At 38.6% G+C, this 27,705-nt stretch overlaps 1 protein-coding gene across 2 annotated transcripts in view; it reads left to right on the top strand.

Moving 5' to 3' along the window:
* Positions 1–12,188, top strand: part of TAF4B (TATA-box binding protein associated factor 4b) — a 196,632-nt gene extending 184,444 nt beyond the window's left edge. For both annotated transcript variants that reach the window (XM_044666491.1, XM_044666499.1), the window contains one exon: positions 11,788–12,188. In XM_044666491.1, coding sequence (XP_044522426.1) covers positions 11,788–11,955 — 168 coding nt within the window. In that variant the 3' untranslated portion in view covers positions 11,956–12,188. The remainder of the gene's footprint in view (positions 1–11,787) is intronic.
* Positions 12,189–27,705: the final 15,517 nt, after the last annotated feature.

The raw sequence follows: 27,705 nt of genomic DNA, 5'->3' as shown, positions 1-27,705 counted from the left end.
TATTCGGGAGTGGGGTATTTGGCAGCAGCCCTAAATCAAATGTTGGTAGTCTGGCTTTACCCCACAATGTTACTGAGGTTCTTGTCTTACGATTTGATAATTCAGCATGGTTTGCAAGTCATACTGATTGGACAGAATTGTTTAAGATACTTAATGTTAACCTCTTTGGAAAATCTTAAGTAGTAAAGCCACAAAAGCACTTTGCACATAGTAGGTGTTATTAAATATTTAGTGAATGAATGAATCTCATATATTGAGAATTATTACAACTTTCTACCTGTCAAGTTTAGTTCAAGATTTCTCACCATATTGATGTTATATCTATCTACCTTAAAGTTTCTTTAAAAATAAAACAAACAGGAGCAGTTGGGTGGCTGAGAGGATTGAGAGCCAGGCCTAGAGATGGGAGGTCCTGGGTTCAAATGTGACCTCAGATACTTCCTAGCTGTGTGACCCTGGGCAAGTCACTTAATCCCCATTGCCTAGCCCTTTACCACTCTTCTGGCTGATTCTAAGACAGAAAGTAAGGGTCAAAAAAAAAAAGCAAAATAAAATAAACAAAAAATAAACATCTAGGATCCTTGACTTGAATTTTCTACTAATGGGCCCATTAGTAATCAAACAATGACTTACCTAGCTCTTAGCTATCTTTTGTTGATGAAAATCCTTGACTGTTGTAAGGATTTAAAATTTAGGCTTTATGCTAAATATGAGAATTCTATAGTAATATTGTGGTTGCCAATTAGAGATATTATAACTTAAGTCAAAGTGACTTTTAGTACATTTATTTACAAAGAGGTAGAAAGAGTAAAAATGGAAAAGGAAGCTAAAGAGACAGGTTTTAACAAGCCTACTAATTCTTCTCCTGTGAAGTGAGGCTCAGCCCCACATGTGCTTCCCCACATCTGGTGATGTCTTCAACTAGAGTTCCACCAATGCAGCTTAGCAGGAATCTCCTGAATCAATCTCTCCAGAAGCCAGGAAAGGAAGGTCACCCAAAGAAGACTGAAGGCCAAGTTACAAGGTGAAGTCCTCCAACACCAAACTCCAAAGGAGAAGATCCAGGAGCAGTCCTCCAAGAAGCAGTCCAAGAGCCAAGGTTGAAGGATCAATGGTCCCCTTGACAGGAAGTTAAAGACTTTTTATAGTCCTTTTTCCACATCACTTTCTGTCCCTTCCTCCACTTTATAGGAACCAATTGAAGTCTTTCAATTTACCTAGCACTGCCCAGGGGCAGGGTGGTGGCCTCTGGAGTTGTCATCCACTTTAATAAGTGACTTGTGAACTCTCTTAGTATTTGAGTTTTTGACTGATTAATTTAAAAATTGCTGATTAACAGACAAAGTTTGATTTGCTCTTCATACTATAGGAATTCCTTGGTTTTGTGGATATATGATTTAGTAATCTTCTAGCTTTAAGGGCTCAAGTACTTTACTAAGTCTACAAATAAATAATGACCTCTTTGGTATTGCCTTCACTCATACTTATTCATAATGTTCTCAAGTATTTAATTGTACTCATTAGGGGCTTCTGAGAACATCAAAAGAGATTTTCTATATTTTGTCACTTTTAGGTGCAGAAGAGTTTAACATAAATGCCATATTTTCCCTTTGTTGTGCTTATTGAAGATGGCAGCCATCTTTACTTAATAAACTTTTAGGTTGAGAATTGAAATGCCAGACAAATTAACAGAGAAAATTCCTAAGTGAAAAAGCATTTTGATGATCACGCTAAGCTAGCCTGTTAGATTGAATTTTCTAGGGTTTTATCTCACTTCCATTTATAAATTAATTATGTTTATTTGTTGTGCTTTGCTTTTAAGGATGCATTTGATAAATGTTTGTTGAATTGAGGTTGAATAAAATGTGGAATAAAAATGTATCCTGTAGAATTATCTAACAATTAGTAAACTTGATTAATGGCAGAACTTTAGGAGTTTTTTCTTTGTTTTTTAAGGGGGTATGGTTTGGACCTAGGATTTCAGTGGAATAAAGAGTTTCAGGTAAAGAAACTTTACTTTCAATGTAGATTATTAAATCATTTATATTGCATTTTACAGTTCACCGAATATTTTGCTTAAAACTTCCTGTGAGATGGGAAGGGTAATTACAAGTATTATTCTCGTGTTCTGTATGACAAAACCAAAGTTCATAGTTATTAAGTGACTTATAGAAAGTCTGTAGAAAATTATAAGGTTTTAGAATTGAATAGGACATAAGAAATCTAGTCCAGCCCTCTCATTTTCTACAAGAGTCAGTTAGTAAGATTTTATTAAGCACTCAACTCTGTGTAAGGCATTGTGCTTAAATCCTGGAAATACAAATATAAGTAGAAGAAAAGATTATCTCTGACCTCAAGGAGCTTATATTTTAATGAGAAAACAAGTTCTAAAGGGATTTGGTCAGTAGGTGAGATGGAAATTTTACATGATAGAATGCTAGTTTTTTAGCCAGTACAATTATGCTCCTCTCATTCAGCATGCTTACATATTAGAAATGGTTTTTGTTGCAGTTCCTCATGACCCATTTGGTCTGATTCCTCATGACCCCATTTGGGGTTTTCTTGGCAAAGATATCAGAGTAGTTTATTATTTCCTCCTTCTGCTCATATTTCAGATGAGGAAACTGAGGCAAACTGGGGTAAGTGACTTGTCCAGGGGTCTTACAAGCAGGAAGAGTCTAAAGCCAGATTTAAACTCAGGAAGAAGAATCTTCATGACTTCAGGCTTGGTGTTCTTATCCACTAAGCTACTTAGCTCTCCCAGAAATGTTTTCACTATTACCAGTTCTAAATTCTATTATCTTATTAGAATTAATAATAGTTTATATTTTCCAGTGTCTCATAACATTTATTAAACACTGAACTATGTGCCAGGCATTGTGCTTCAATAATACAAGTGTTATTTGCATTTTACAGATGAAGAAATCAAGATATAGAGAAAATAAATTAAGTGCTTTCCTCTGGTCATATAGTTAGTGGGCATTAGAAAGGATCTGAACCCAGGATCCTCTTATTCCAAGTCTAGTTCTTGCCTCACTCCCCTCCCCCTTCCCCCTTCAAACTGGCTTTGTTGTCACATTCAGCACTCAGCAAATACAAAGATTTGGAGGGGGTTACCCAGTTTCTGACAGCCATCCTACTAGTGAGTATCCCTTTTCTTTCAGTTACGAGGAACATACTGATATTGTAGCTATTTTTCAAATTCAAACCCAGAGCTAACCCCTGAGGATAAACCAAAGCTGTTTCTGTAAGGGAAAAATCTCTAACTTGCAGTTCTTTGAAAAAGTTTTAATAAAATAATAGATAAAATTGACCTGTGGACATAATTTACTTGAGTTTTCAGAAGACTTTGTAAGCTTCTTCATAAAAGATTAAAGAAAATAACCATGGGGTAAATAGCAAAGTCCTGACATAGACTTAAACCCGACTAAGCCATGGAAAGCCATCCCATCCCTGCTTTTCTGAGTGTAGAAGGAGTCAGAGAAGGGAGATCCCCTGGATTTGTAGTAGTACAAAGTAGATTTTTAGTTGTTTTTACATAGGAGGAAGCATTTTTTTTTACTGGTCAAGTGAGCTTGCATAATTGGGTTTCTTTTGAGGTCTTTGAGATCTGCTAGGCTTTTTCCATTCTTAAAACCAGGAAGGAGGAGGCAGTAGTGCCATCAGTGGAGCATGTTCTGCCCTTCTGTAGTTGTACTTAAAGGTGGGAAGGAGTTGCTACCCTTGCCCTAAAGTCAATGAGGTTCATAACCTGGAGTCTTATCAAATAAGTTTGTATCTTATCTCTTTCTTTCCATCCTGGTAGGTACTGCTTATTTCTAACTGAAGGCTCTTTAGAAGAAAGAACTTCCTAGCATGGTAATAAAGTAAGAGTGTAGTTGGAGGTTATAGAATCCTAGATTTGGAAGGAACCCTTAGAAATCTTTGAGTCTTAATTCTCTCATTTTGCAAATAAGGTGCATAAGACCCAAGGAGGTGAAATAACTTTATGATCAGTTACACAGCCAATAAGTGTCAAAAGTTAGATTTGAATCCAGATATTCCTTCTTCCAAGTCCAGCTCCGTATTCACTATTCCATACTGCTTGTCAGGGAGGCAAATGATTTCAGATATCCCCCTAATTATGATATAATGAATTTATGGCCTTGAGTAACTTTTTGGGGAAAAGCAGCAAAGTAGGAGATTATAGGGGAGCCTATTTCTCTTATAGCAGCTCCTCAAAAGAGTAATAAAAATGTAGAAAAGCAGATTTGATGGGAATTTTTGTAAGCTGCCATTCAGAGCCATGTAGTTGTCCTGAGGTTTTGCATTGATTGGTCTTTGGACCAACTGGAGTAAGAAACTTGGAAAAACTCCAACCTTGTGCTAGATAACTGCATAGGAAATGCCATTCACTTCTCTTGTTTCTTTCTTGCTCTCAGCTCCTCCTAGTGTACTACACTTGTATCATGTTTAGTTATAGTGCCTTCTTCTTTAGGAAGAACACTAATAAAATGTAATGTTCAGAGGAAGCTGAACCAAGAAAGTGTGTGGGGACTGTGGAAACTTTGCCACTTAGGGATCAGTTAAAGAATCTAGGAGTGTTATTAATGGCTAATAGCTAGTATTTTGTATTGTACTTTAAAGCTTGCAAATCACAACCTGGGAGAGGCAGTTGCTGTGAATATCCCCATTTTACAGATGAGGAAACTGAGGCTAAAGAAGATTAAGTGACTTTCCTATTGGCTCACAACTCATTAAGTATATTATGACACTTCTTCCTGGCTATAAGTTCAGTGTTCCATTCACTGTGCCACCTAGCTATCAAGCCTGGGTGAGGGAAGCAATGATACCGGTCTTCAGGTATTTATTTAAATCATTGTCATGTGGAAGAGGGACTTGTTCAGCCTGACCTCAGAGTTTATAACCAGAGAAAATGAATTGAAGTAACAGAGACAGATTCCTTACTGTATACAGGAAAAGCATTCCTAACAATTGGAACTAACCTGTTATTGGCCTGGTTTGCCTTCAGTAAGTAGTGATTTCCCCATCCCCAAGAGTCTTTAAACAGATTTTGGACAAACTCTGCATGGTTCTGAAGTACAAACTGGACTCCCTGATCACTGAGGTACTTTGCAATTCTGTCGTCCATCCCTCCTAATTTCTCCTATTAACTCACTGTCACCTTACTTCATGTATCAACAACCCTTAAAACTGCTTAAATCCAACTTAAGTCCCTCAATTCAATGTCCCTCCCTCTGCTGCTACACAGCAGGTATAAAAAGACAAGCATACTCATTTTCAAATAATGAGGCCATGCACTCAAGCACTATTACTGGGGAATGCAGTATACACACAGAACAATTGTTTTGTCACCTCTGAAACTGGACCTCAGAGGCCATGGAATAAAAGCCAACAACTTCAGCTGACAAAACGGGGAGGACTTTAATTGGCTAATGGGAATTAGACCACTTGTGCTGTCGTCCCTTCTGTACTCCATTGTCTGCATGGGGCACTGCTAGCATCAGAATGCAGGATGTGGAGATTGAATACTGCCACATTGGTGAATATTGCCTTAGCTTAGTTGACAAACCTCTAGCATGTGAGATCTGAGGGGCCACGTTTCCGGTAGTGCTTCAGAGCTCATAAAAGTGAAGGGAAAACCCCGTAGGTCAGCCGGTGCTTCAAGAATGGTAGCTGTGTTTTGTCCTACTGGTTGACATATACTGTTTTTCTTAAACCTGGAGCCCACAGGCTTCCTATTCCCTCCCCCCCACCCCCCCACCCCTATCCTCCTCATTGTCTCGAATGTTAACTGGAAGGGTAAGCAGTTGATTTGGGGGTTAGAAAAACTTATGCTAATCTGCCGGCAGAGGGCACTCTTCCTCGAAGTTAAGCATGTGTTCCTGTGCATTCTGTGCTGGCCTTAGGGCTCGGAACCCGTGCCCTTTAAATGTAGGTCTTCATGTAGATTACATTACAGCAAATATTCAAGGCATTTTTAGTTATCACTCAAGAGAACCCATTTGATTCTTGGTCCCAAGCCATAACCCCCCTCCCACCCCCCCACCCCCAATCCCAAAACAAAATTTTGCCTTAACAATTAGTCTTAAACAGGAGAGAAGCCTTTTATTCTCAAGGATAGGAGAGCCATACCAATTAGCATATGCCTGTAGGACTGGAAACTTAGAGAACACATTTTTTAAAAAGTCAACTTAATCAGGTAGTTAAAACATTAAATGATTCCTACCTCTTTTCATTTCTCTGGCAGTTAACTTTTGGGACAACTGAGTAAGCCATAAATGAATTACAATTCTAACCCAGACATCTATATTCTCCTTAGACTCTGTGTGTGTTGTAGTATACTGTGTGTGTGTGCGTGTAATATATATATATATATATATATATATATACACACACATATATATATAGAGAGAGAGAGAGAGAGACAGAGAGAGACAGAGAGAGATAAAGAGATGGAATGAAGGAGGAAAGAAGCTATTTGCTAATGAACTGGATTGCATGGTCAGTGCTAGCTCTGTGTAGGTAAAATAAGGAGCTTTATAAAACTGAATGTATCAAGGGGGCTTAAGAAAACTTTTTTACCCATAGGTATCTCGTTCATGAACCTGACTGGCCACATGCCTGAAATGCCTATCATCAGACCTCCTTTAGAGTTAATTTTATCAAAGAGCTTCATTAAAATGAAACTGTTACCTTGGGAGGAGCAGGAAAGACTTTAATATATTATGCTCATTAATACCTCACTACAAATTAGTTCATCAGATTAGCTAGCTGGTTTCCTCTTTAAGCCTCAAGAAGTAGGAATATTGGATAGGGTAATTTTGCTAACAGAGTTAGCAAAAGAAACTGGCCAAGGCCTGTCCTCTGTGGTAGATAGGAAATTTGTATGCTAACTAATTTTAAAAGAAAAAATGAGAATTTGGGGGGAAAGTTGGAGCAGACAGAGAAACCCTGAAGTTGCCTACTTCACAAGTTTTTCTAGAGTCTGTTCTGTTAAAATTGGGAGAGATAAAAATGACCTTAATAGCCAAATATATTTATCTTAGATTGCTGCAAAGTTATCTTGCAAAAAAGGTAGCTATACTACAGGATTATTGTCTCTGAAGTCAGCAGAGCTGGATTTATCCTGGTTCTGCCACTTATTACTTGTCACCTTGGGCAAGTTCCTTGTTTCCTCATCTGTACAGTGAATAAGAATAAGTAATCTCACAAGATGGTTTTTGAGGACGGAATGAGAAAGTATAGGTGGAAGTATTTGACACGAACACACATACATGCATAAAACTTAATGGTTTGCAAATAGAGTGAAGCACCAGTGGGAAAGTCTAGAAGGATGGAAAGTTAGAAAGGAGAGATTTAAATAGGATCATGATATGCTAAAGTGCTCATTTCAGAATTTGCTCAAATTTCTTTCCTCTCTCCCTTTACTTCTGCGATTTGACTTTAATAAAGATTTGTCCTGCAGGTTACAGAAGCTAGCATGCAGCATTACATGACTTCTCCAACCAGTTCCATTCTTTTTGAAAGGCTGACATTTATCTGATGGAATCAGTAAATGGTTATATTCACCTTTTCCTTTAAAGTAAAACAGTTGTTCTGTGTTCCTTACACAAAACAAGTATGCATGAAGACTTTGTTTAATGACATAACATAAGGCATTAATCTGGAGTTCCTTATTTGATTTGGCAATTTGGGAAGTATGTTAACACTTAGACTTGAGTAGGTTTCCTGGAAGCATATGGGTTCATAGGTTTCATAGATTGTTAGAGCTGGAAAGGACCTCAGATCATCCAGGCCAGCCTTCTGTTTTATACATGAGAACAAAGGCATGTTGGCAGAGAGGGTTATTTTAGCTGATACTTGGTCTCTCTTAGTCAGGGAAGTGTTAAATTGCTGAGAAATATTTATTTTCAAGATAAAAAGTAGTACCCTGAGAGCTTCTATTTTTATAATGAAACAACATGGAATTTGGGGTTTCTTACTCTTTTTCAGGGTAAATAAATTTTCTAGGTTGAAGGTTATTCAAATCCCTCCTGCATATACCTACCCTTTAGCTATATTTCAGTACCCATTGTCATTGGTAGAATAAGAATAAAGAATATTGAAACTAAAAGATGTGATTTGCTACTGCTTGATAGCATCAATATGTTAGGGACTTCTTACAGCCAGATAATGCCAGATCCAGAATTTGAATCCAAGTCTCTGCTTTTGAGTCCAGTGTTCTTTCTGCTTTGCCTTAGTCTGTCAAGGTCAACAAGAAACTCAAAGAGTTTGAGAGATGGTTCTTGAAGTTTAATGGGGTAGGTTACTACTATACATTTATAACCCAGTTGATAAAAGATGCTTTCTAAGTTAATCCCTATGTGGGAAAGAAAATGCTGTCACCTTTATAAAGTTCTGAATTATAAAGGACATTTCTGTTGGGTTTCTGAGTCTCCCTTGGGGTTTATTTCATTTATAACATTGCCTCAGGCCTTCTGCTGCATCCTGTTGGACTGACCTCCTTTTCAACCCTGTGCTGGCAGCTGCACTGCAGAACTCTTTTCCCTGGATCCTTCAGGGTTGTCATATGACAAACTTGAACTGTGACCCTTTTGTCTTACCCAGACTATTGGACCCTCTTTATCCTTTCTGGCTAGCAGTTCAGAGACATTTTATGGCACACACACCCCCCCCCTCACCCCCTTCCTTCCCCAAACTCTGCCCCTAGTTCTTTGTCTTTTCCTTTTTTCTCTTTCTCCTTCCCACCCTAAGTGAAATTTATTCCAAGCCATTTAGCAAACTGAGCATTTCAAATGATGGCATATTTGGGACTCTTTACCATAACATGCAATGAGACTAATAGTAGAAAAGCTCCTAAGTAGGAAACATTTGGAAATATAATTAGAACAATTATATCTAGTCTTTAGCCAAGAAAAATGACATTTTTAAATGAAAATTTTAAGCTAGAAACACTGTACACAGCAAGCCTTGCCATCAAATAAACATTGTAATCACTGCCAGTGACAAGTTTTATCAACTTTGTACCTAATGTATATTTTTAATCCTCTTTCTCTGAACTGAGATGATAGAACCATTTTGTAGAAGTCTTTTGGGGGGGGTTCTTTTAGGGCAATAATTTACTATAGTAAAGATTATATCCAAGTTACACCCCTTCCAAGTAGTATTGATGCCAGCAAAGAAGAATGATACACCAGGGCTGGACTGCCATGCTTAGCTGAAGTTACAGAGTCTGAGCACTTTGTATTTGTACAAATTGCATTCATTACCAAGGACCCTGCAGTAGTGATAAGAGGCTGGCTGTATAGTATAGATTGGCTCCAAGATAAGTAGCCAGTCAATTGTGCAACCAACAGTAATGTTATTTTTTTTTCTCTTACAAACCTTTGTGGATTTTTCAGAATTTACTCTGTGGATATGTGTCTGTAGGAACTATCTTAACTGAACTATGAGAGATTTTAGGATGATGATTAGTAGAATTGATTGGTAGTCCTTTAGAAAACCTGATTTGAAGACCGAATAGATTGTGCCCCCAAGACACACTGTGGACAGGAATATAATTAAGTCAACATGGATGTTGTGAAGGCTTTTGCTTTTAATATATTTTTATAATTTGATAGTTTAAGGGACCGAAAAAGCTAGAAATTTAGTTGGAGTAGGCTCATTGTTATGAGACCTCCACCATCCTACCTAGTTATTTTTGAGATTTTTATTTTTATTAGTAGGCTCCAAATAATTTAATAACTATGCCCAGGGAACTATATCTGATTTCTTTGCTTGGGAATCTGTAATATGGTAGTTAAGTCTTAAGAAGTTGCATAAAATACATTGAGGTTAAGTTACTTCCTCAGCGCCATATAATTAATAATCAGTAAACATTTATTAAGCACCACTATTTGCCAGGAACACAAGAAGAGGGCTGAAGGAGTTAACAATCTAATGAAGGAGGACAACAAACAACAAACAAACAAATACAGAAAACAAGTTACATATAGGATAAATAGTAAATAATTAAAAGAGAGGAGGCACTAGAATTGGAAATTTGAGAAGGGCTTCCTGTAAAAGATGGAATTTTTGTTGGTACTTAAAAGGAAGTCAGGAGGGGCAGCTAAGTGGCACAATGGATAGAGTACCATACCTGGAGTTGGAAGGACCAGAGTTCAAATCTGGTCTCAGACACTTCTAGTTTTGTGACCCTGGGTAAGTCACTCCAATTGCTTCACCCTTGTCCTTCTGTCTTTGAGTTGTTATTAGGACAGAAGGTAAGGTTTTTGTTTGTTTAAAAGAAAAAAAAAAGCCAGGAGGCAAAGATGAAAAGCAAGAGCATTCTAAATTTGGGAGACAGCCAGTGAAAATGCCTAGATCCAAGAGATAGAGTGTCTTATTTGTGGAATGGCCAGGAGGCCAGTGTCACTGGATCAAATATTGTGTTGGTGGGGGGAAGGAAAGGTAGGTGTAAGAAGACTGGAAATGTAGGAGGGGTTTAGTATATAAAGGGCTTTTTAATGCCAAACAGCAATTTGTATTTGCTCCTAGAGGCAATAGGAAACCACCGGTCTTTATTGTAAGAGGGCAGATGGATCATGATATAGTCAGAAAATCCCTTTGGCAGCTGAATGGAGGATAGATTGGAGTGGAAAGAGACTTAAGGCTTGCAGACCCACCAGCTGGGCTATCGTCATAGTCTAAACTTGACGTGACATGACCGGAATGGTGCTATTATCAAAGGAGAAAAAGGAGTATATCTGAGAGATGTTGCAAAAGTGGAGTCAACAACTTGGAGATGGGGTGGGGATGAGAGAATGAGGAGTCCAGGATGATTCCTAGGTTGTGAGCCAGGGACTGGGAAGATAGCGTTGCCCACTACAGTAAGAGGGAAGATTGGAAGGGATAGAGTTTAGGGAGAAAGATAAGGAGTTCTATTTTGGGACGTGCTGCGTTTAAGATTCCTAGATGCCTACGCCACATTAGTTCAAGATTTCTGAAAAATACCATTGGACACTGGTATAATGGAGTAAGGATGAGGAAGTTGACACCAAGTTATCAGATTTGGAGGACTACAAAGATAGTGGCATCCTCAATAGTAATGAGTTGCTCCTATACTTCCCTGGGGTTCTTTGGCAAATCTTTTTGCTTCTTGAGTAACATTAAGATTTTAAAAATCTTTTTATATATTATAAAAAATAATGGTAAAATAAAATGTTTTTATAGATTATTGTCTTTTAAAAATAGCATTTTATTGTTTGTTTTTAACTAACGTCATTATAATCTTTTCCCCCCACTAACTAGTTGGTATAGCAAAGGCTGAGAAGATTTCAAAGCAGAGGTTTCATTGGGATAGGGTTGGAGAAAAGGAGTGTGTAATCTCATTTGAAACCATAGCAAGGTAATGGAGGTGGGCCATGATCTTAAGGACTTGGAAGTTTTTTGATTTTTATAGTAGCCTTCTAGTAGGATCATAGACTGTAGAGAGCTAGAGATTATCTAGTCCAACTACTCCACAGAGGTGAAATGATTGGCCAGGGCCATCTAGATAATACAGCACAATTAGGATTATTTAGTTTAAAATTTTACATATGAAATAGAAGTGACATTTTAGGATTCTCCATTTTTGTTTACAAGCCAACAAACATTTAAGACATTTTTGTGATTTATTTGGAACTTGAATTCATTCAATATGTATTTATTAACTACCCCACTGTATGGGGTTAGCATAAACACTATTGGGCTGTGATAAAGACTATTCTTTTAACTCCATTTCTTTCTTGTTTTTATCCTCTCTAGGGTTTAAATGGCAATGCCCTTGCCTCAGGGTCATCCAGCCTGACTGTCACCAGACAATTATTGCGCCCAAGAATTACTCGAGTCTGCCTCAGGGATTTGATATTCTACATGGAACAAGAAAAAGGAATGAAATATTCTCGTGCCCTGTACCATGCTCTTCTGAAGTGACAACTCCACCTTTCCATCCAAACCCTTGCTACGTACTGCCAAAGAAGATTTCGAAAGCATTGTGGCCCTCTCCTGATGACATCAGTGGCCATTCCTGGAAGATAATCACCATTGAAGATAATCTTTGTTTACTTTTGTGCTTTTATTAAATACCTACCTAAGCACCTATAGAGTTTTTAATAAATAGAGTTCAGCTTTGTCTTCTGTTGCATTGGTGAGCTATAGGTGTGCACAGAAATTGGCACCTATCTACTTCTTTGTTTAACTCTTACCTGCAAGCCAAGAACCTGTCTGCTGCTACTTGCTTCATTAGCACAAACCAAGTTTGTTCCACACATAGTGCCTTTCCCTAATCCATATTTCATTTGGAAGTGGTGGGAAAGAAGGAAAAGAATATATTGTGGTGATGCTTAGCACAAAAAATATATTTAATCCTGAGCAGTCTTGGATCGCTGTGTTAATGTGCAACATACCTGGCTCAGGTGAGGTTCAGAATTCCCCAAGTTGGCCTCACCAGTGGCTAAGCAAGAATCAGAAGCCATTATGTACAACTTAAAGGTGGTGGCAAGCAAACCACCAATGACTTGGGTCTCTCGTCTCCCAGAGATGTCAAAACAGAGACAAATGGGGATTGTTTATGCCTGGGGTCACTATTCTCCAGCTCACACCACCACTGCTGTGTTTTCGAGGTGAGGGGATACCCTTGTCAAGGAAACCTTGAAATCGAAGCTGCTAAAATCCTCATTGGGAAAGGAAAAACAATGGGGGGCATTGGAAGGAATGGCAGGGGCACAGAGTTCAAACAGAAAGAAGGAAAATGAAAATAGGGTAATAAAGCAGAAAACGTACTGTGTGAGCCCAAAGGGAAATACTTAGACTCCAAAGTAACCTGCATGTGTTCTTCTGGAGGAAAAAGAAAAATACACACATGTACCTTACATACAAAAGAGAATATAGCCAGCACTTCTCACAGTATCCTTTGTCCAGAAGAAGGTTGGTTTATTTGTTATACCCTAAAAGAGAATGGTTTTTGTAAAACATTCTCTCTCCAGTGTCATCTTCATTCTCTCGTATTTAAAGTCTCTTATTGTATCAGATATCTTCTTTGGTGATGAGTGAGTTTTGAAGAAGAAATGAATGAACAGAGGATCTAAATTTGACTTCCATATACTTGAAAGGTGATTGCAGTATCCCAAAAATGTGGCCACACTTTGGTGGAAAGGGTCTTTGCTTAGCAGTTGGCGTGTATTTGAATAACCCTGGAACCTGTTCCCTTCTTTGCAAAAAAACTGATTTTTTTGTATTGGAATTTCATCTTCCTGGTTTGCCACGACTAAATGTGGCTGGCACACACTCGTAGGAAAGTAATAATTGTGACTAATTAGTGTCACATGAGGGAGAGAATGAGCTCCCTCAGAATGTTTAAAATGTGAAATGCCAGGGACACCTAGAAAAATAATTCCAAAAATAAAGCTCAAAGCTGTGTTACTTTTTAATCCCATTTCTCCCCACTGGGACTGCTGCAGACAAGTACTGCACTGTAGTGAGTTTCACATTGGCCACTTTTTTTGTTTCAGCAAGTTAGTAAAGAAATGCCGTAAATTAATGTATATGAGCATATCTAAAAAGGCATTACTTCGAAGAAAAAAACAAACAAACACCTATATTTGCAAGATACTGACTGACCACATCTGAAGTTGTTTTGTATAATTAAATGCTTGGCTTTACTTTTTTGTAAAGTGTAGCATTTTCCCATATTTGTGTATTGTATCTTATTGATCAGATGTTTAAAATTATTTTAAATACTTCATTAAAAGAATTATTTTATTATAAAGAATAACATGGCAACTTTTAGTCAATCATTAATATTTGTAGACTGATGGAACAGAATACTCAACTATCAATATGGAAATGGCTTCTTGGATTTGAGTATGATATTATAAGCAGATGCTCTGGTTTCTGTCTCAGCAATTGCTCCAAGTTTGGCTTAATGGATTCCAGGAACCATACTTCTGACTTAGATGTGGAATATATCACATATTATAAGGGAAATGGGATTTTGAGTGTCACTTGACTACAAGAGCTAGTTAGCACTAGTTTCAACCCTTTTTGAATGTCTCAGTAATGATCATTGAGGTATTCAATATTGATCTATAGGCTAACTATATTGAAAGGTAAAAGTAATGCTAGAAAAAATGTCTATATTCTTTGGACACAGTTGATTTTTTTTTTAAACCCTTCCCTTCTGTCAATACAATACTGTGTATTGGTTCTAAGACAGAAGAGTGGTATGGGCTAGGCAATGGGGGTGGGGTGGGGGGGTTAAGTGACTTGCCCAGGGTCACACTGCTGGGAAGTGTCTGAGGCCAGATTTGAACCTAGGACCTCCCGTCTCTAGGCCTGACTTTCCATCCACTGAGTCACCCAGCTGCCTCCTTGTCTTTTACATTTTTGATCTGTATCACTTTGATACTACAGGTGGAGTAATAATTTCTCTAGATTTGCTACCTGCTCTGACAAGCAGAACCTTACTTCATTTGTCCTAAAAACTTTGACCATTTTCAAAACTATGGACTGCCTTTTAGTTCTAGTATACAGTCAAAGTTGATTTTTAAAATTTTTAAATTTTTGTACTGTGTCCTTGTTCTTGTCCAGGTAAGAGTTCACCTTTCTCAAAATTTATCTGATTTCTTTTCTCTGAAATGTTGGTATAAGTCAACTGCGGGGTAGGAGGGGTGTTATTAGATTTCCAACATAGATGAATATGTTTAAAAAAAAAAAAACCTTTAAAACAGTATATGTCCCAGTTAATATCCTTCAACCTGGGAAATTGCTGATCTTTTCTTAGAAAATGATGTGGGACACCACTTGAATTGATTACCCCCTCCCTGTGGAATTTTTCTTCTGAGAACAATCAAGAATTTAATACCACATTTGGGCTGATTGTGTTCGTGCTTTGAGATGAAAAATATTGCCCTATTGGGCTCTTCCCATTTGAATAGAAATTTGTTTAGTTTTAGCAAGAGCAATGTTTTAAAATGTGCTTTTCAGCAACCAGATATTTCTGGGAAACCAACTCTGACAAGACCCACTTAACATTGTAGAGATGACATGATGCTGTGCCATGTGTTTAAGGGTGTGACTGTTTCCTTTTGTAAATATGAGTGTGCATTATTAATACTTTCACATGTCCCCTGTTGCCTACCTGGAAAGGGTGGGTTTTTAAAGCTTAGACAAACATATTTACATTCACCATATTAGTATCTGTTTCTCAGTGAATTTAAATACCTTGTTCATCAGTGATTTGATGTTTATTTCAGCTGACCTACCTCAGTGCATTCCATTTCCTTATGGAAGTTCTTTCCCTTACCAGTTGGGAATTGTGATTCACAGTAGAATACCCCTTATGGCATTTTTCTTTTGAGAACCATCAAGGACTTGATGCCACATTTGTATTTATTATGTGCTTTAGAGAGAAAAATCAAGCTCTTCTTTGGATATCATGGCGTAACTTACTGTCCTTTTCATATTTGGAAGAATCTCATTAAGAGAAAAAGCTGTTTTTTGCTGAATGATTGGGAAGGAGTCAGAAGACTTGCTTTCATATTAGTTGTGTGATCCTTGTTAAGTCATCTCCCATATATGGGCTTCAGATTCCTCTTCCTTAAACTGCCTCACAGAAAGGCGATGTGGTATCTTGGATAGAGGGCTGGACTTGGAGTTAGGAGGACTTGGGCTCTGTGATCATGGGCAGGTCAGTTTTTCAGTGGTCCCAGCAAGCCTCTTGTACTTACTGGACTAGTTCCACATGAGTGTGTTCACACTAATGAGTCCCCCCCAACAACAATGAGCTCACAAATTTGAAATCCATTCCCAGTAAAAATTATGATCTTAAAGACCTGCCTGGTGGTTCTGAGGAAAGCACAGCGGTCTTTTTTTTTTTTTTTTTTTTTTTTTTTTAAGTGAAAAGGTATTTATTAAACACTACATAGTAAAACCACATTAAGCACAGGACAAAGCATTGTGCCCAGTTTTGGGGAAGTCTATAAAGTAAGATAGTCTTTGCTCTACAGGAGTTGAAAGAGCCCTATTTAGGCAGCCTGCTCCAAAAGAATCCTATCTGGACTTCCCCTCAACAATGCAGTCTTTAAAAGCTTAAAAATCTGCTGGCCTTGTAGTAACTGACGGTCACATGGTGGCATTTGCCCTTCATTTTGCCAACTATGAACTTGATATCATTTAATGACATAGCATTAGATATTGGAAATTAGATGCCAGGCTGTCAAATTTGGTAGCTACTTCTAGCACTTTCTAATTGCTTATTTTTTTAAAAAATAGGTATTTTTCAGTTAGTGGACTAGTAATGGTCTTGGGCTTTTGGATTGAATAATCTGATTATTCTTCATGTATCATGGAGTGCGGTGCTTCCAGAATATAGTCAACAGCATTGAAGCTGCAATCTTGCATACCTTTAATGGAAAACATACTAATTGAGTTTCTTAGAAAATTTGGAAACATACAGGATTCCTGTATTGTTTTTGTCCAAAGCTTTGGCTTCAAATCCTGAGAAAATGGGCACTGAAAGGTACCTGAAAGGCAATAAGTCACTGATTACTTAATTTAATTGTTCTATTTTATTATTTTATCAGAAGAATCCAATCTGAATTAAGTATCCAATGTACCAAAGGGATGCTATGATGAAGGCAAGAAACAGAGCTAACATAGGTTAAAGTTTGAGCAGAAGGGGAAAAGACCCATTAAACAAATTGATCATTTTGTTTGTGATTTTAAACTTTTAATAAGAAAAATAATATCAATAATAGGATGCTGAGAAATTTGAAGGATGTGTGCATTGAGAGGCACCCTATTTTTTCCTTGCTTTTGGCTTAGGTTATTAAAGAGAACCTCTTCTAAGAAAATGGAGAAAGCAAAGCAGTATTTCACCAAACAATTTTATTTACATAAATATATATAGATGTAGATATCCCCAGGATCCCTTCCTCCACTACAACTCTTGCCTTCCCATCATTTCCTCTATATCAATTTTTGTCCCTTAGTAATCTCCTCCCCCTAGTCTAATTCTTCTAATCTTGTTATTGCCAGTGAAAACCATGTAGTCAAGATTCTCCCCTTGCCCCCTATTAATACAGGATCTTCTAAAAGTCAGTGCTAATTTAAGCTATTAAACTATTTAACCATAAGATTGCACTAACACCTGGGGGCAGGGGCAGGTAGGGAATACAGTAAATAGAGTTCTTAGTCAGGAACACTCATCTTCCTGAGTTCAAATCTGGCCTCAGACAAAGCTATGTGACCCTGGGCAAATCACTTCACCCTGTTTGCCTCAGCTCCTCATCTGTAAAATAAGTTGGAGAAGGAAATGGCAAACCACTCTAGTATCTTTGCCAAGAAAACCCCAAATGGGATCATAAAGAGTCAGATATATGTGAAACAACTGGATAGCAAAATATAAATGAGATAAAAAATGATCACTAGGAAAGTTGATCACAAAGAAAGTTTCGGGGAGAAAGTGTACCAATAGCTGGGGACTGGAAACAACAAAATAATGAAGACTTTTGGGATACCCTTTTTGAGAAAAGTAAGTTTAAATGCAACCTTAATATGCTAAAAGTCATCTAAGAAACATTGACTGATGTAAATACAATGATAATTTTGTTTAATAATTTTCTAATTGGTATACAAAGAACAGTAGAAAACAGGAAGTCAGATGCTCACCAAGTCACCCTCATGGAACATTCCCTATGAGGTGTCCAAATGGAGAAAGGACTCCTTACTGATATGGTCTGCTAGATGCTCTGTGAAATTTTGGTGACTGCACCAAGTCTCTTTAATGAGACCCATAAAAGAATTTAGCCTAAATCACACAGTAAAAAACAAAAAACAACTAGATGAAGAATGTCCGTTGGTAAGACTAGACAAGTTGTTGGACAGCACATTGAGTTAATCCATTGATATGTATATCTGGAACAGACACTGCAGGTAGACAAAGAGATGGACCCAGAACTGAATAGAAAGAAGAGGACAGGCTGGGTCACATTTGGGAAATTGTGCAGCACTTCCAGGGATCCTAATGTGTTGCTGACCCACAAGCCCATCTTTTTTAGTGCCAGTATTCTTCCATTGCCCAGAGAATCATATGCCACCATAATATCAGAAGCATTAAAATTGTAGAAGGAAATGGGTGAACATGATAATTGGGCCAGTTGAGAGTTAGATTGAGGGATAACATGTAAAAATAACTAACATTTATGTAGCTCTGTAAAGTTTATGAGATATTTTATATGTACTGTCTCATTTGATCCTCACAACCCTTGAGGGAAGTGTTTTTATTATCTCAGGACTTCCCAACTCCAGGTCCATAGCTCTATCCACTGTACCACCTCCCTGCCAGAGGGCTTCCTTCACCACCAGATGCTGCTTAATTCTCAACCCTCCTAGCTCTGGCACTAAGCTATCCCAAAGCCTATGACAACAACAAAACAGCGAGATGGCCTTAGCAACCTTATTAAGGGTTGGACCTGTACTCTGCCCTGATTCACTAGATATCACCAACCAGTCAGGTAATCAACATGTAAATGCTTTACTATGTGCCAAGCACAAATACAAAAGAGACTGTCCCTGCCCTCAAGTGGTCTATAACCCCATGGGAGAGGGCTATATCCAAAAGGAGCTGAAGAGGGGGATGAAGAGGAAGGGAAATTTCCATGGTGGGCACATGATGGAGAAGCCAGAGGAATCCAACCTAATGGGAAAGAATGATAGGTGGCTGCTCGGGGCACTCTCCTTAAAGTTTCCAGGAGGATCTCTTTGCCCTCCTATCAGAGGGAGGGACAGAATATGCTCTGCAGGATGACTTTGCAAGATGAAGTAGTTCCTGGGACCTGATGAAGCAAGCTAGAAAAGGCCAGCCAGGTGAGAAATGGATCAACTAGCACTTCTGGCTAAACTCCCTTTCTGGTCACAATCCTCAGGATTAAGAGTTGCTGTGTTCCAAGAAGACAATCCCCTTTTCTCCTCCCCACACTAGTTATTATACAATTTAGTGCTATACATCTGGAGGCCCTTTCCCCACTATTCTGTGCACTGATCTTACTACCATTAATAAACTACTATTCGTCCTTGATCTCATCATTTCCATCTTTTGGACCTCACAAAAACTTGGATTTCCTTTGGAAATAGCATTCCTTAGCATCCTCTCCAGGGCTAACCACTCCCTGACAGTCAAGAGGAGCAGGAAATGTCTGCATACTTCTTGTCTTCATTGCTGTTCTCTGACCCTTCAGCTGCCATCACTGAGCATAGACTACTTTGATGATCCCTCCACCTCTTACTCTAACTAGATTCTTGTCATCAGTTGGTCTCCAAGTTCTCCTTTTTCAAGGGGTTCAGTGCCTGGCTAATAGTTCTCCTCTTCAGCTCAATGCTGGCATCAACCTGATGAACTTTGGTTTTCAGATCAATGTCTCTTCATACTCTCCCAGGTCAACAAACTCAAATCTCATGACTCCCATCTCATTCTATCTCGGCCATCCATAGGGGTGGTCACACTTCAGACCCATCACCTCCAGGTTCTGTTATCAGGAACTCTGGACTTCCCCTATATTCACAATTTTCTGTTCTTTCAACAACCCCATATCTCCTCTGCTTCACATTTCAGAGCATCTTAAACTGGGGGGCAGAGCCAAGATGGCGGCTTAATAGCAGTGAAAGCAGGAACAGCTCCGAGAATCTTCTCAAATGTTAAAAAAAAAAAAAAAAGACATCTTAAACCATCCTTACCTCCTTTGCTCAAGTCCAAGCTCCTTCTGGTAGCCTTAATCACATCTCCCATTTCTAAGAACTTGCCCCCTCTGATTCCTGCCCCCTGCCTTCATGTTCAGTCTGGTATCTGCTGATTGTTTCGCTATTATCTGTAAATATGATCAGGGCTCCCTCATCCTTTAAAAACTCACTTAACCTTGTCATCCTTCTCAAACTATTTTCCTATAACTCTTTCCTTTCACTGCTAAATACTTTAAAAGAGCAATTCACTTCTTGTTTTCCCTTTCACTTCTTAATCTCATTCTGGATGGTTTCTAACTCCACCACACAGGATCCAGAATATAGAATTATAGTTTTAGGGCTAGAAAGGACCTCAGAGACCATCTAGTCCAATCTCTCATTTTACAGATAAAGAAGTTTAGGTTCAAAGGAGTTGTACGACTTGCCTAAGGTCACACAGTTATTAAATGACTGAAGAGGGATTTGAACTCAGGTCCTCTGACTTCAAACCATGCACCCTTTTCACTGCTCCATCCTGCTTGTGGTCTCTCAATTTTGAAAGTGGATAACATTTTCTAAGTCCTTATGTTCCTTACCCTCTCTTCAGCTTTTAACACTAGCATTGTCCCCTTCTTGACACTCCTTTGGTTTTTGCGACCTCCCCACCATCTTCCCAATCACTCCAAAGCTCAAAAACAGTGAAAACTGTCTTAGACTCTTCCAGGTCCCTTCCCTCCCAACCCCACAACCAATTAATTGTCAAGTCCTGTCTATCTCCATTAACATTTTCCACATTGATCCCCTCCTCTCCAATTGTACTTCTACCACTTAGATTAGGGGCTCCCCCTCCAATTTCCCAACTGGACAATAACCTCTTAATTGGATGTCTTCCCTCTAGCCTCAGCTTTCTCTTAATTCATTCTCCACAGAGCTACAGAGCTGCCAAAATCATCTTCCTAAAACAAAAGTCTATCATGGGTGTGCTGGAGTCAGCTCAAATGGGCTCTAGAGACTCGATTGTTAAATTTTCAGTGTGAACATTTACCATCTCAGAAATTGGCAAATGATACAAATCAGTACTCAATTTATTTGTGGATTATTTAGACTTAAGGAATTTTTGGAGAAAATGTTAATAATGCAGATTAAACTTGTGTGATATATGTCCTTTCCTCCCCCCCCCCCCCCCATTGCATTTACTGGCACACCAGTGGTTCTGACTTTCATTCTCTTCATCCAAGGCTGTTTCCTCCAGGTTAAAGCACAAACTCCTTAGTTTGGCATTTAAGGTACTCCACAATCTGGCTCAAACCCGCTTTGCTAGTCATATTTCACATCATTCCTATTCAGAAGCTCTTTGGTTCAGCCACACTGGGCCACCAGGTGGTTATTGAATTCTATAATCTTCTGCATTCATCCATTTGCACAGCCCATCCCTCATGTCTTAAAGTTTATTCCTTGAGTTCTACCTTTCAAAATCAGTAGTTCATTTGAGTACCACCTCCTCATGTAGCTTTCCCTGATCCCAACTATCCCAGTGAAAGATGTTTTCTCTCTATCAGAAGGGTAGGGATAGATCTGTCTCCCAACCCTAGACATTTTTCCTGACTGTCCTTCATGCTTATTTTCGTCTTCTTTATCTCCATCTCCAAGTTTCTCTAGCTTCCTACTAATTCCAGCTAAAATCCTTCCTTCTGCAAGGAGCCTTTCCTGATCCGCTGTTATGCTAGTGTCTTTTCCCTAAGATCACCACCAATTTATCCTGCATTGTTTGTGCATATTTGGTTGCTATTTCCCCCATTAGATTGTGAATTCCTTGATGACTTTTGTTCATTTTTGTAATGCTTACCACAGTGCCTGGCACATAGTAGATGCTTAATAAATATTTAGTGTCTATATTAAATAGAATAAATTGTAAAAGACAGGTAAGTTAGGATGGGAGTGGGGAACTGATTATAAAAGGCTTTAGAAGTCAAACAGAGGATTTTATATTTAATCTTGGAGATAACTGAGAGTCACTGGAGTTTATCGACTAGAAGGATGACATGACCATAGCTGTGCTTTAAGAAGCTCAATTTGGAGGATAGATAGCTAGATGGCAGTTAGGAGATGGCAGTGAGGAGAGACCGGAGACCAGAAGACTTACTAGCAGGCTAGTATAGTGATGGTGAACCTTTTAGAGACTCTGTTCCCAAATTGCAACCCTCACACTGCATGTGAGCCCCCTGCCTTACCCCAGACAGGGGAGGGAGGAAGTGCTCCCAATAGGCTACTGGGCAGAGGGGCAGATGATGCGAGAAATGACCTCAGGTGCACATGGAGAGGAGGAAGAGAGCAGTCCTCTCTGGCACACTGGCAAATGTGCCATAGGTTTGCCAACATGGGGCTCAGGCAAGTCTGGTCATGAAGTGATGAGGGACTTACACCAGTGGGGTGGTAATATGTGTCAGAGGAGAGAAGGAGGTGTTTATGAGAAGTGTTCCCTCAATTGTTTCTCAACGCTTTCTGTACTTTTTGTTATTTTTTTACTATATATTTATTATATTATACATTTATATATATTTGTACATATAAATATATGTATATTTTTACTATATATTTACTAAGATACTATATCTTAGTAAATGTCCCCTTTAAATACGTCACCTAAAATTAAACACTGTATTTCAAAGTTGGAAGAGCCCTCATAGATTAGCTAGTTTAATCCATACATGAATAGGAATCCCCTTGATAGCCTATCAATTTTTACTCAAAGGACTCTAGTATACTTGTTTGGAAGGTTATTTTATTCCATTTCTGGATAGCTGTTTGTACACTTATTTTTCCTTCCATTAAGCCTAAATTTGGGTCTTTGTAACTTTCATCTAACTGTTCTTCCTGTCCTCTGGGGCAAGTATACAAGTCTCTTCTCTTCAATGCCACAGTCCTACAAATACTCAAACCCCTATCTTGTCTCCCTTTGCTCCCACCAAGTCTTCTTTTGTCCAAAAGCACCCTCCCTCCCCAGTTCCTTCCATCAGTTCTCAGGGCATGAAATCCACGTCTATCACCATATTGCTTATCTTCTAGAAATGCTATAGCTTATGAAAGTCTGTTTAAAAATGCAGAATCTAGCCCTGACTGTCAAACTCCAAAATGGATCTGACTTGGTCCTATGACTGCAGTCATAGTGTCGTCTCCAGAGCCCTAGACTCTGGAAGCATTCTGAGATTGCTTTAGAGTTTTGACCACCAAATCAAAACATTGACTTATTAAGGTTGAAGTTCTCTAAGGTTCCTAGTTATTTTCAAGTGAAATCTCTTGTTATACTTCCTTCATTTTGCACCTGTGATGTTGAATTTCAAAAAATTTAAATTTATCTTATTATACGTCTTATTGTATTTGGCCCAATGTTCTACTCTGTTAAGATCTTTTTGAATTTTGTGTATTGCTCAGTATGTTAGCTGACTCTGGTGTCCAGTGTCTATCCTTGGCTTGGTGGGGTGATGTGGTGTTGACCTTTCCCACAAAGGGGCTCTGACTTCACACAGTCTGGGTTCAGTTATTGAGCAACCTAATTGGACTGTTTCTAGTACTTATTGTCCTCCCCCCCTGGAGTTCTGGAACCTCCCTGGCTTATATCATCTATAAATCTGATAAGCTTACCATCTATGCCTTTATAGCAGGCATACTATTTTTTTTTTACCCTACAATCTTATGATTGCATCCATTTTCATAGGTAGTATCCCTGTGAGGAAATGTTCCCTTCTAATACCAGTTGTTAGTTATCCTGAAATTTATGGTCTTACTGAGTCACATGAGACACTGAAAGTTTAACTGATTTACTTAGGGTAATACAGCTAGTATGTGCCAGTGGGACTTGAAGGAAGGGTTGTTTTCCTGACTTTGAGATCAACTCTCTACCCACTACATTAGCAGTGTCAGAACTCTAATAGAAATGGATCCCTGCTAGAGTGTATTGAGTTAGAAAACCATAAAGTATTATTAGCTATGTTTTCTTTTTCTTTATTCTGTTAAACATTTCTTAATTACATTTTAATCGGACTTATAGTTTTTTGGGGGCAAGAGTTTGTCCCTACTTTGGGGGCAGCTAGGTGGCTCAGTGGATCAAGATGTAGAGACAGGAAGTCCTGAGTTCAAATGTGGTTTCAGATGCTTCCTAGCTGTGTGACTGGCCAAGTCACTTAACCCCCATACATAGTATTGATTCTAAGATGGAAGGTAGAGGACTAAAAAAGAAAGGAAGGAAGGAAGGAAGGAAGGAAGGAAGGAAGGAAGGAAGGAAGGAAGGAAGGAAGGAAGGAGAGAAAAGAAGGAAAAGAAAGAAAGAAAGAAAAGAAGAAAGACAAAGAAAAAGAAAGAAGAGATTTAATGTACAAAGTAGATATCAAGTGTAGAACAGCTATTTATCTCCTCTGTCACAAAAGAAATGCTTAAAAATAAAATACTCACAAGTATGCATTAACTAATACTCAAACTATTTTCTATCGTTGTATTTTTAATACCTCCAGAGGTAGCAATCATGTCATCCTTATAGCAGTAAGGGAGGAGTTCTAGGAAGCATCCCCTACTGAGCGGAGTGTTAAGGCAACTAGGTAATAGAGTGGATAGAATACTGGGTCTGGGGTCAGGAAGACCAGTATATATTTATATACTGAGGCACTGAGTTCAAATGCAGCCTCAGACACCGGCTATGTGAACCCTCATTTGATCAATAAACATTCAGTGTTCTGTCAAGATTACTCCTTTACCCTCATATTCCCCACTTTATATTATAGCAGTGGTTCCCAAACTTTTTTGGCCTACCACCCCCTTTCCAGAAAAAATATTATTTAGACCCCTGGAAATTAATTTTTAAAAAATTTTAATAGCAATTAATAGGAAAGATATATGCACCTGTGGCCATCACCGCTTCTCTGGATCGCTGCAGCACCCACCAGGGGGCGGTGGTGCCCACTTTGGGAATCACTGTTATAGTATCTGTTTGCGGTCCACAACACAAAGTTGTAGTCTGGTGCCTCAACATGGTATGGAGATAGCCATGAGTTCTTAAACATTAGATCAATGGAAGCCAGCTCTGGAAGTTTGTACCAAGCTGAAAAGACATCAAATGAAGGGCAAGAGATGTGTTTCATATTTGTTGTTCAAGCACAAGTTAGGAGAGGTTCATCATAAAAGTTATGCCTTTTTTTGACCAGGGAGTTCTGCTTTGCATCAGTAAAAGGAACACTCAGGCTGAGGAAATTATAGATTCTTGGAATATTGACTTGTTTATCACATTAAAAATCAGAATTCCATTGACATGATGTAACTAGGATAGCAAGAGCCATCTGAGAAAGACTTCTTGGGAATGTGCCTAGGCCCTGGCTCCTTCTGGTGGGCAATATGTACGGTGGCTCTCTGAAGGACACATCTAGCCAGTGATTCCTGGTTAGTCCTCAAGTGTTGTGTCCTTGTGACTGAGGCCTGAGTCAAGATTGGTGACTGAGCCAGGAGGGGCCTTTAAAAGGAGAGGCTTCAGGGGCAGCTGGGTAGCTCAGTGGAGTGAGAGTCAGGCCTAGAGACAGGAGGTCCTAGGTTCAAACCCGGCCTCAGCCACTTCCCAGCTGTGTGACCCTGGGCAAGTCACTTGACCCCCATTGCCCACCCTTACCATTCTTCCACCTATGAGACAATACACCGAAGTACAAGGGTTTAAAAAAAAAAAAAAAAAGGAGAGGCTTCCACCACTCTTCCTCTTTTTCTTGTGTTACATACCTCATGTAGGACCCTGACAGCTCTCCCTTGGACTCGCCATTGGGGGATAGGAAGGGAGCTCTCTTTTTTTCCCTTCCTCTCCTAAAAGCAGCTCTGGTGGTAAAGGACACATGTCACAGAGAATATGGACATGGACTTGCCTAGGTGAGCTTAAGACTGAATCTCAGGTCCCTGACTGCCTCTTCTTTGTGTTTCTTCCTCTGAGTTAGGTCACTGTTCAGTGGTCCTCAGAGATGTTTGTTTCCTGCTTTAGCAATTATCCCACAAGTTGAAAAAATCCAGAGTTTTTGAATTAGTAGCAGTTGGAAATACACATTTATATATTGAAGCACTTTAAAGATATTATCTCATTTTATAGATAATAGCTCATTGAATCTTCACAACAAACCTGTGAATAAATACTATTATTATCCTCATCTTGTAGTCAAGGAAACTGAGGCAAACGGGTTAAATGACTTGCTTAGGATCATACATCTAGTATGTGGCAGAATTGAGGTTTGAACTCAGTTCTTCCTGATTCAAGTTTCTGAGCTCCATCCATTATACTCATGGTGGTAAACCTATGGCATGTGTGCCAGAGGGGTCACTCAGAGCCCTCTCTGTGGACGCCTGCCATCACCCCAGCTCAGAGATCCCCAGAATTCATTACTAGAAAGTCAGAGGGACACTGGGCCTGGCTGCTCCCCTCCCTCTCTCCACACACACCTGAGCACATTTCTCATATCACCCACCTCTCCAAAACATTCGCTATCACTGTACTATACCATCAGGTGCCAAGATAAAAGTTTAAATGACTAGCCCATGGTCACAAAATTAGTGACTGTCATAAGCAGGATTTGACCAAAATCTTACTGATTCAAAGTCCAGCATTTTATCTACTACTTTTTATACTAAAACCTATACATTTAATGCATTATATTTCTAGTTATAGACAATTATAATGTAGCTAATTTACATATTAAAAATAAAATTAATAGTCACGTGAATTTTAAATGTTAAATTATTCAGAGTTTCTGTAGAGCTTTGTTTTATGACTTGCAAAGACTTGATCATAGTTTTAGTCCCAGTAAATACACTTTATACATATTAATCAGGATATATTTAAGCCAAATGGCCTTAAGCCAGTTATTTTCCTTCTTTAGGTCACAGTCTTATCATCCTTAGAATAAAGAGATTTTTGGTAAGTTTTCTCTAAGGCCCTTTTGATCACTAACATTCTTTGATTTCTAAGCCTAGTTCTTACAGATTGACATAACTTATTCAAATGTAAACATAAATAGAAAAACATATCCATATTTGATTTTTTAAAATTGAGGGATGATTTCTGTGTGTGGCAAGCTAATTTATACCTGTGGAAATTTTTGACACTAAGGCCTCCTTGACTTTGCAATAGGATTTTTTTTCAAGAACATCTTTAGTTTCCCTTGAGCCCACATCAAGATGAGAGTCCTTAGGTTTCTAAGAAGTAAGAACTCCTTAAATCTCATTGTTTCCTTTGGTATATAGCAGTGGTTCCCAAACTTTTTTGGCCTACTGCCCCCTTTTCAGAAAAAAAAAATATTACTTAGTGCCCCTGGAAATTAATTTTTTAAATTTTAATAGCAATTAATAGGAAAGATAAATGCACCTGAGGCCATCACCGCTTTCCTGGATAGCTGCAGCACCCACCAGGGGGCAGTGGCACCCACTTTGGGAATCACTGGTATATAGTAATACAAAACTATGCCTAAAAATTACGTACTTTGTCCAATCCATTGATTACATTTTTTTTCTTTTTCTTTTAACTTGTTTTAAGTAGAATTTTCTAACTAGCAGGGGAAACGCTCTTAGACAGAATTTTCCTTCATGAAACTGATTGTACCATGATTAAAGGTCCCTCTAATAAAACTCAACCAAAACAGAGAATGAAGATGGTTTCTTTCTAAAAATTCACATTTTTAGAAAACAGCTTTATTTAATAAAGTAAGATATACCTGCACTGAAAAATAGGAAAGATATTTTCCCAGGCAACCTGCAAGTGTCAAATCCCTTTTTACAAACCTTTACTGCTTTTGTTTCCCATGGCTTAAAATGTAGGAGCATCCCAAGAAAATGACATAAACAAGATAGCTGATGATGATTGGATGTATGGAAAAGAAGTATACTATCTGGATGAGTATATACAGAAGGGTAAGTGTATTTAGTAGATGAAAATGGAATGATAAGGGCTTGCTA

The sequence above is a fragment of the Gracilinanus agilis genome, chromosome 1 (genome assembly GCF_016433145.1).
Source record: "Gracilinanus agilis isolate LMUSP501 chromosome 1, AgileGrace, whole genome shotgun sequence".
Classification (NCBI taxonomy): domain Eukaryota; kingdom Metazoa; phylum Chordata; class Mammalia; order Didelphimorphia; family Didelphidae; genus Gracilinanus; species Gracilinanus agilis.
This window is presented reverse-complemented; position numbering and strand designations above follow the sequence as displayed.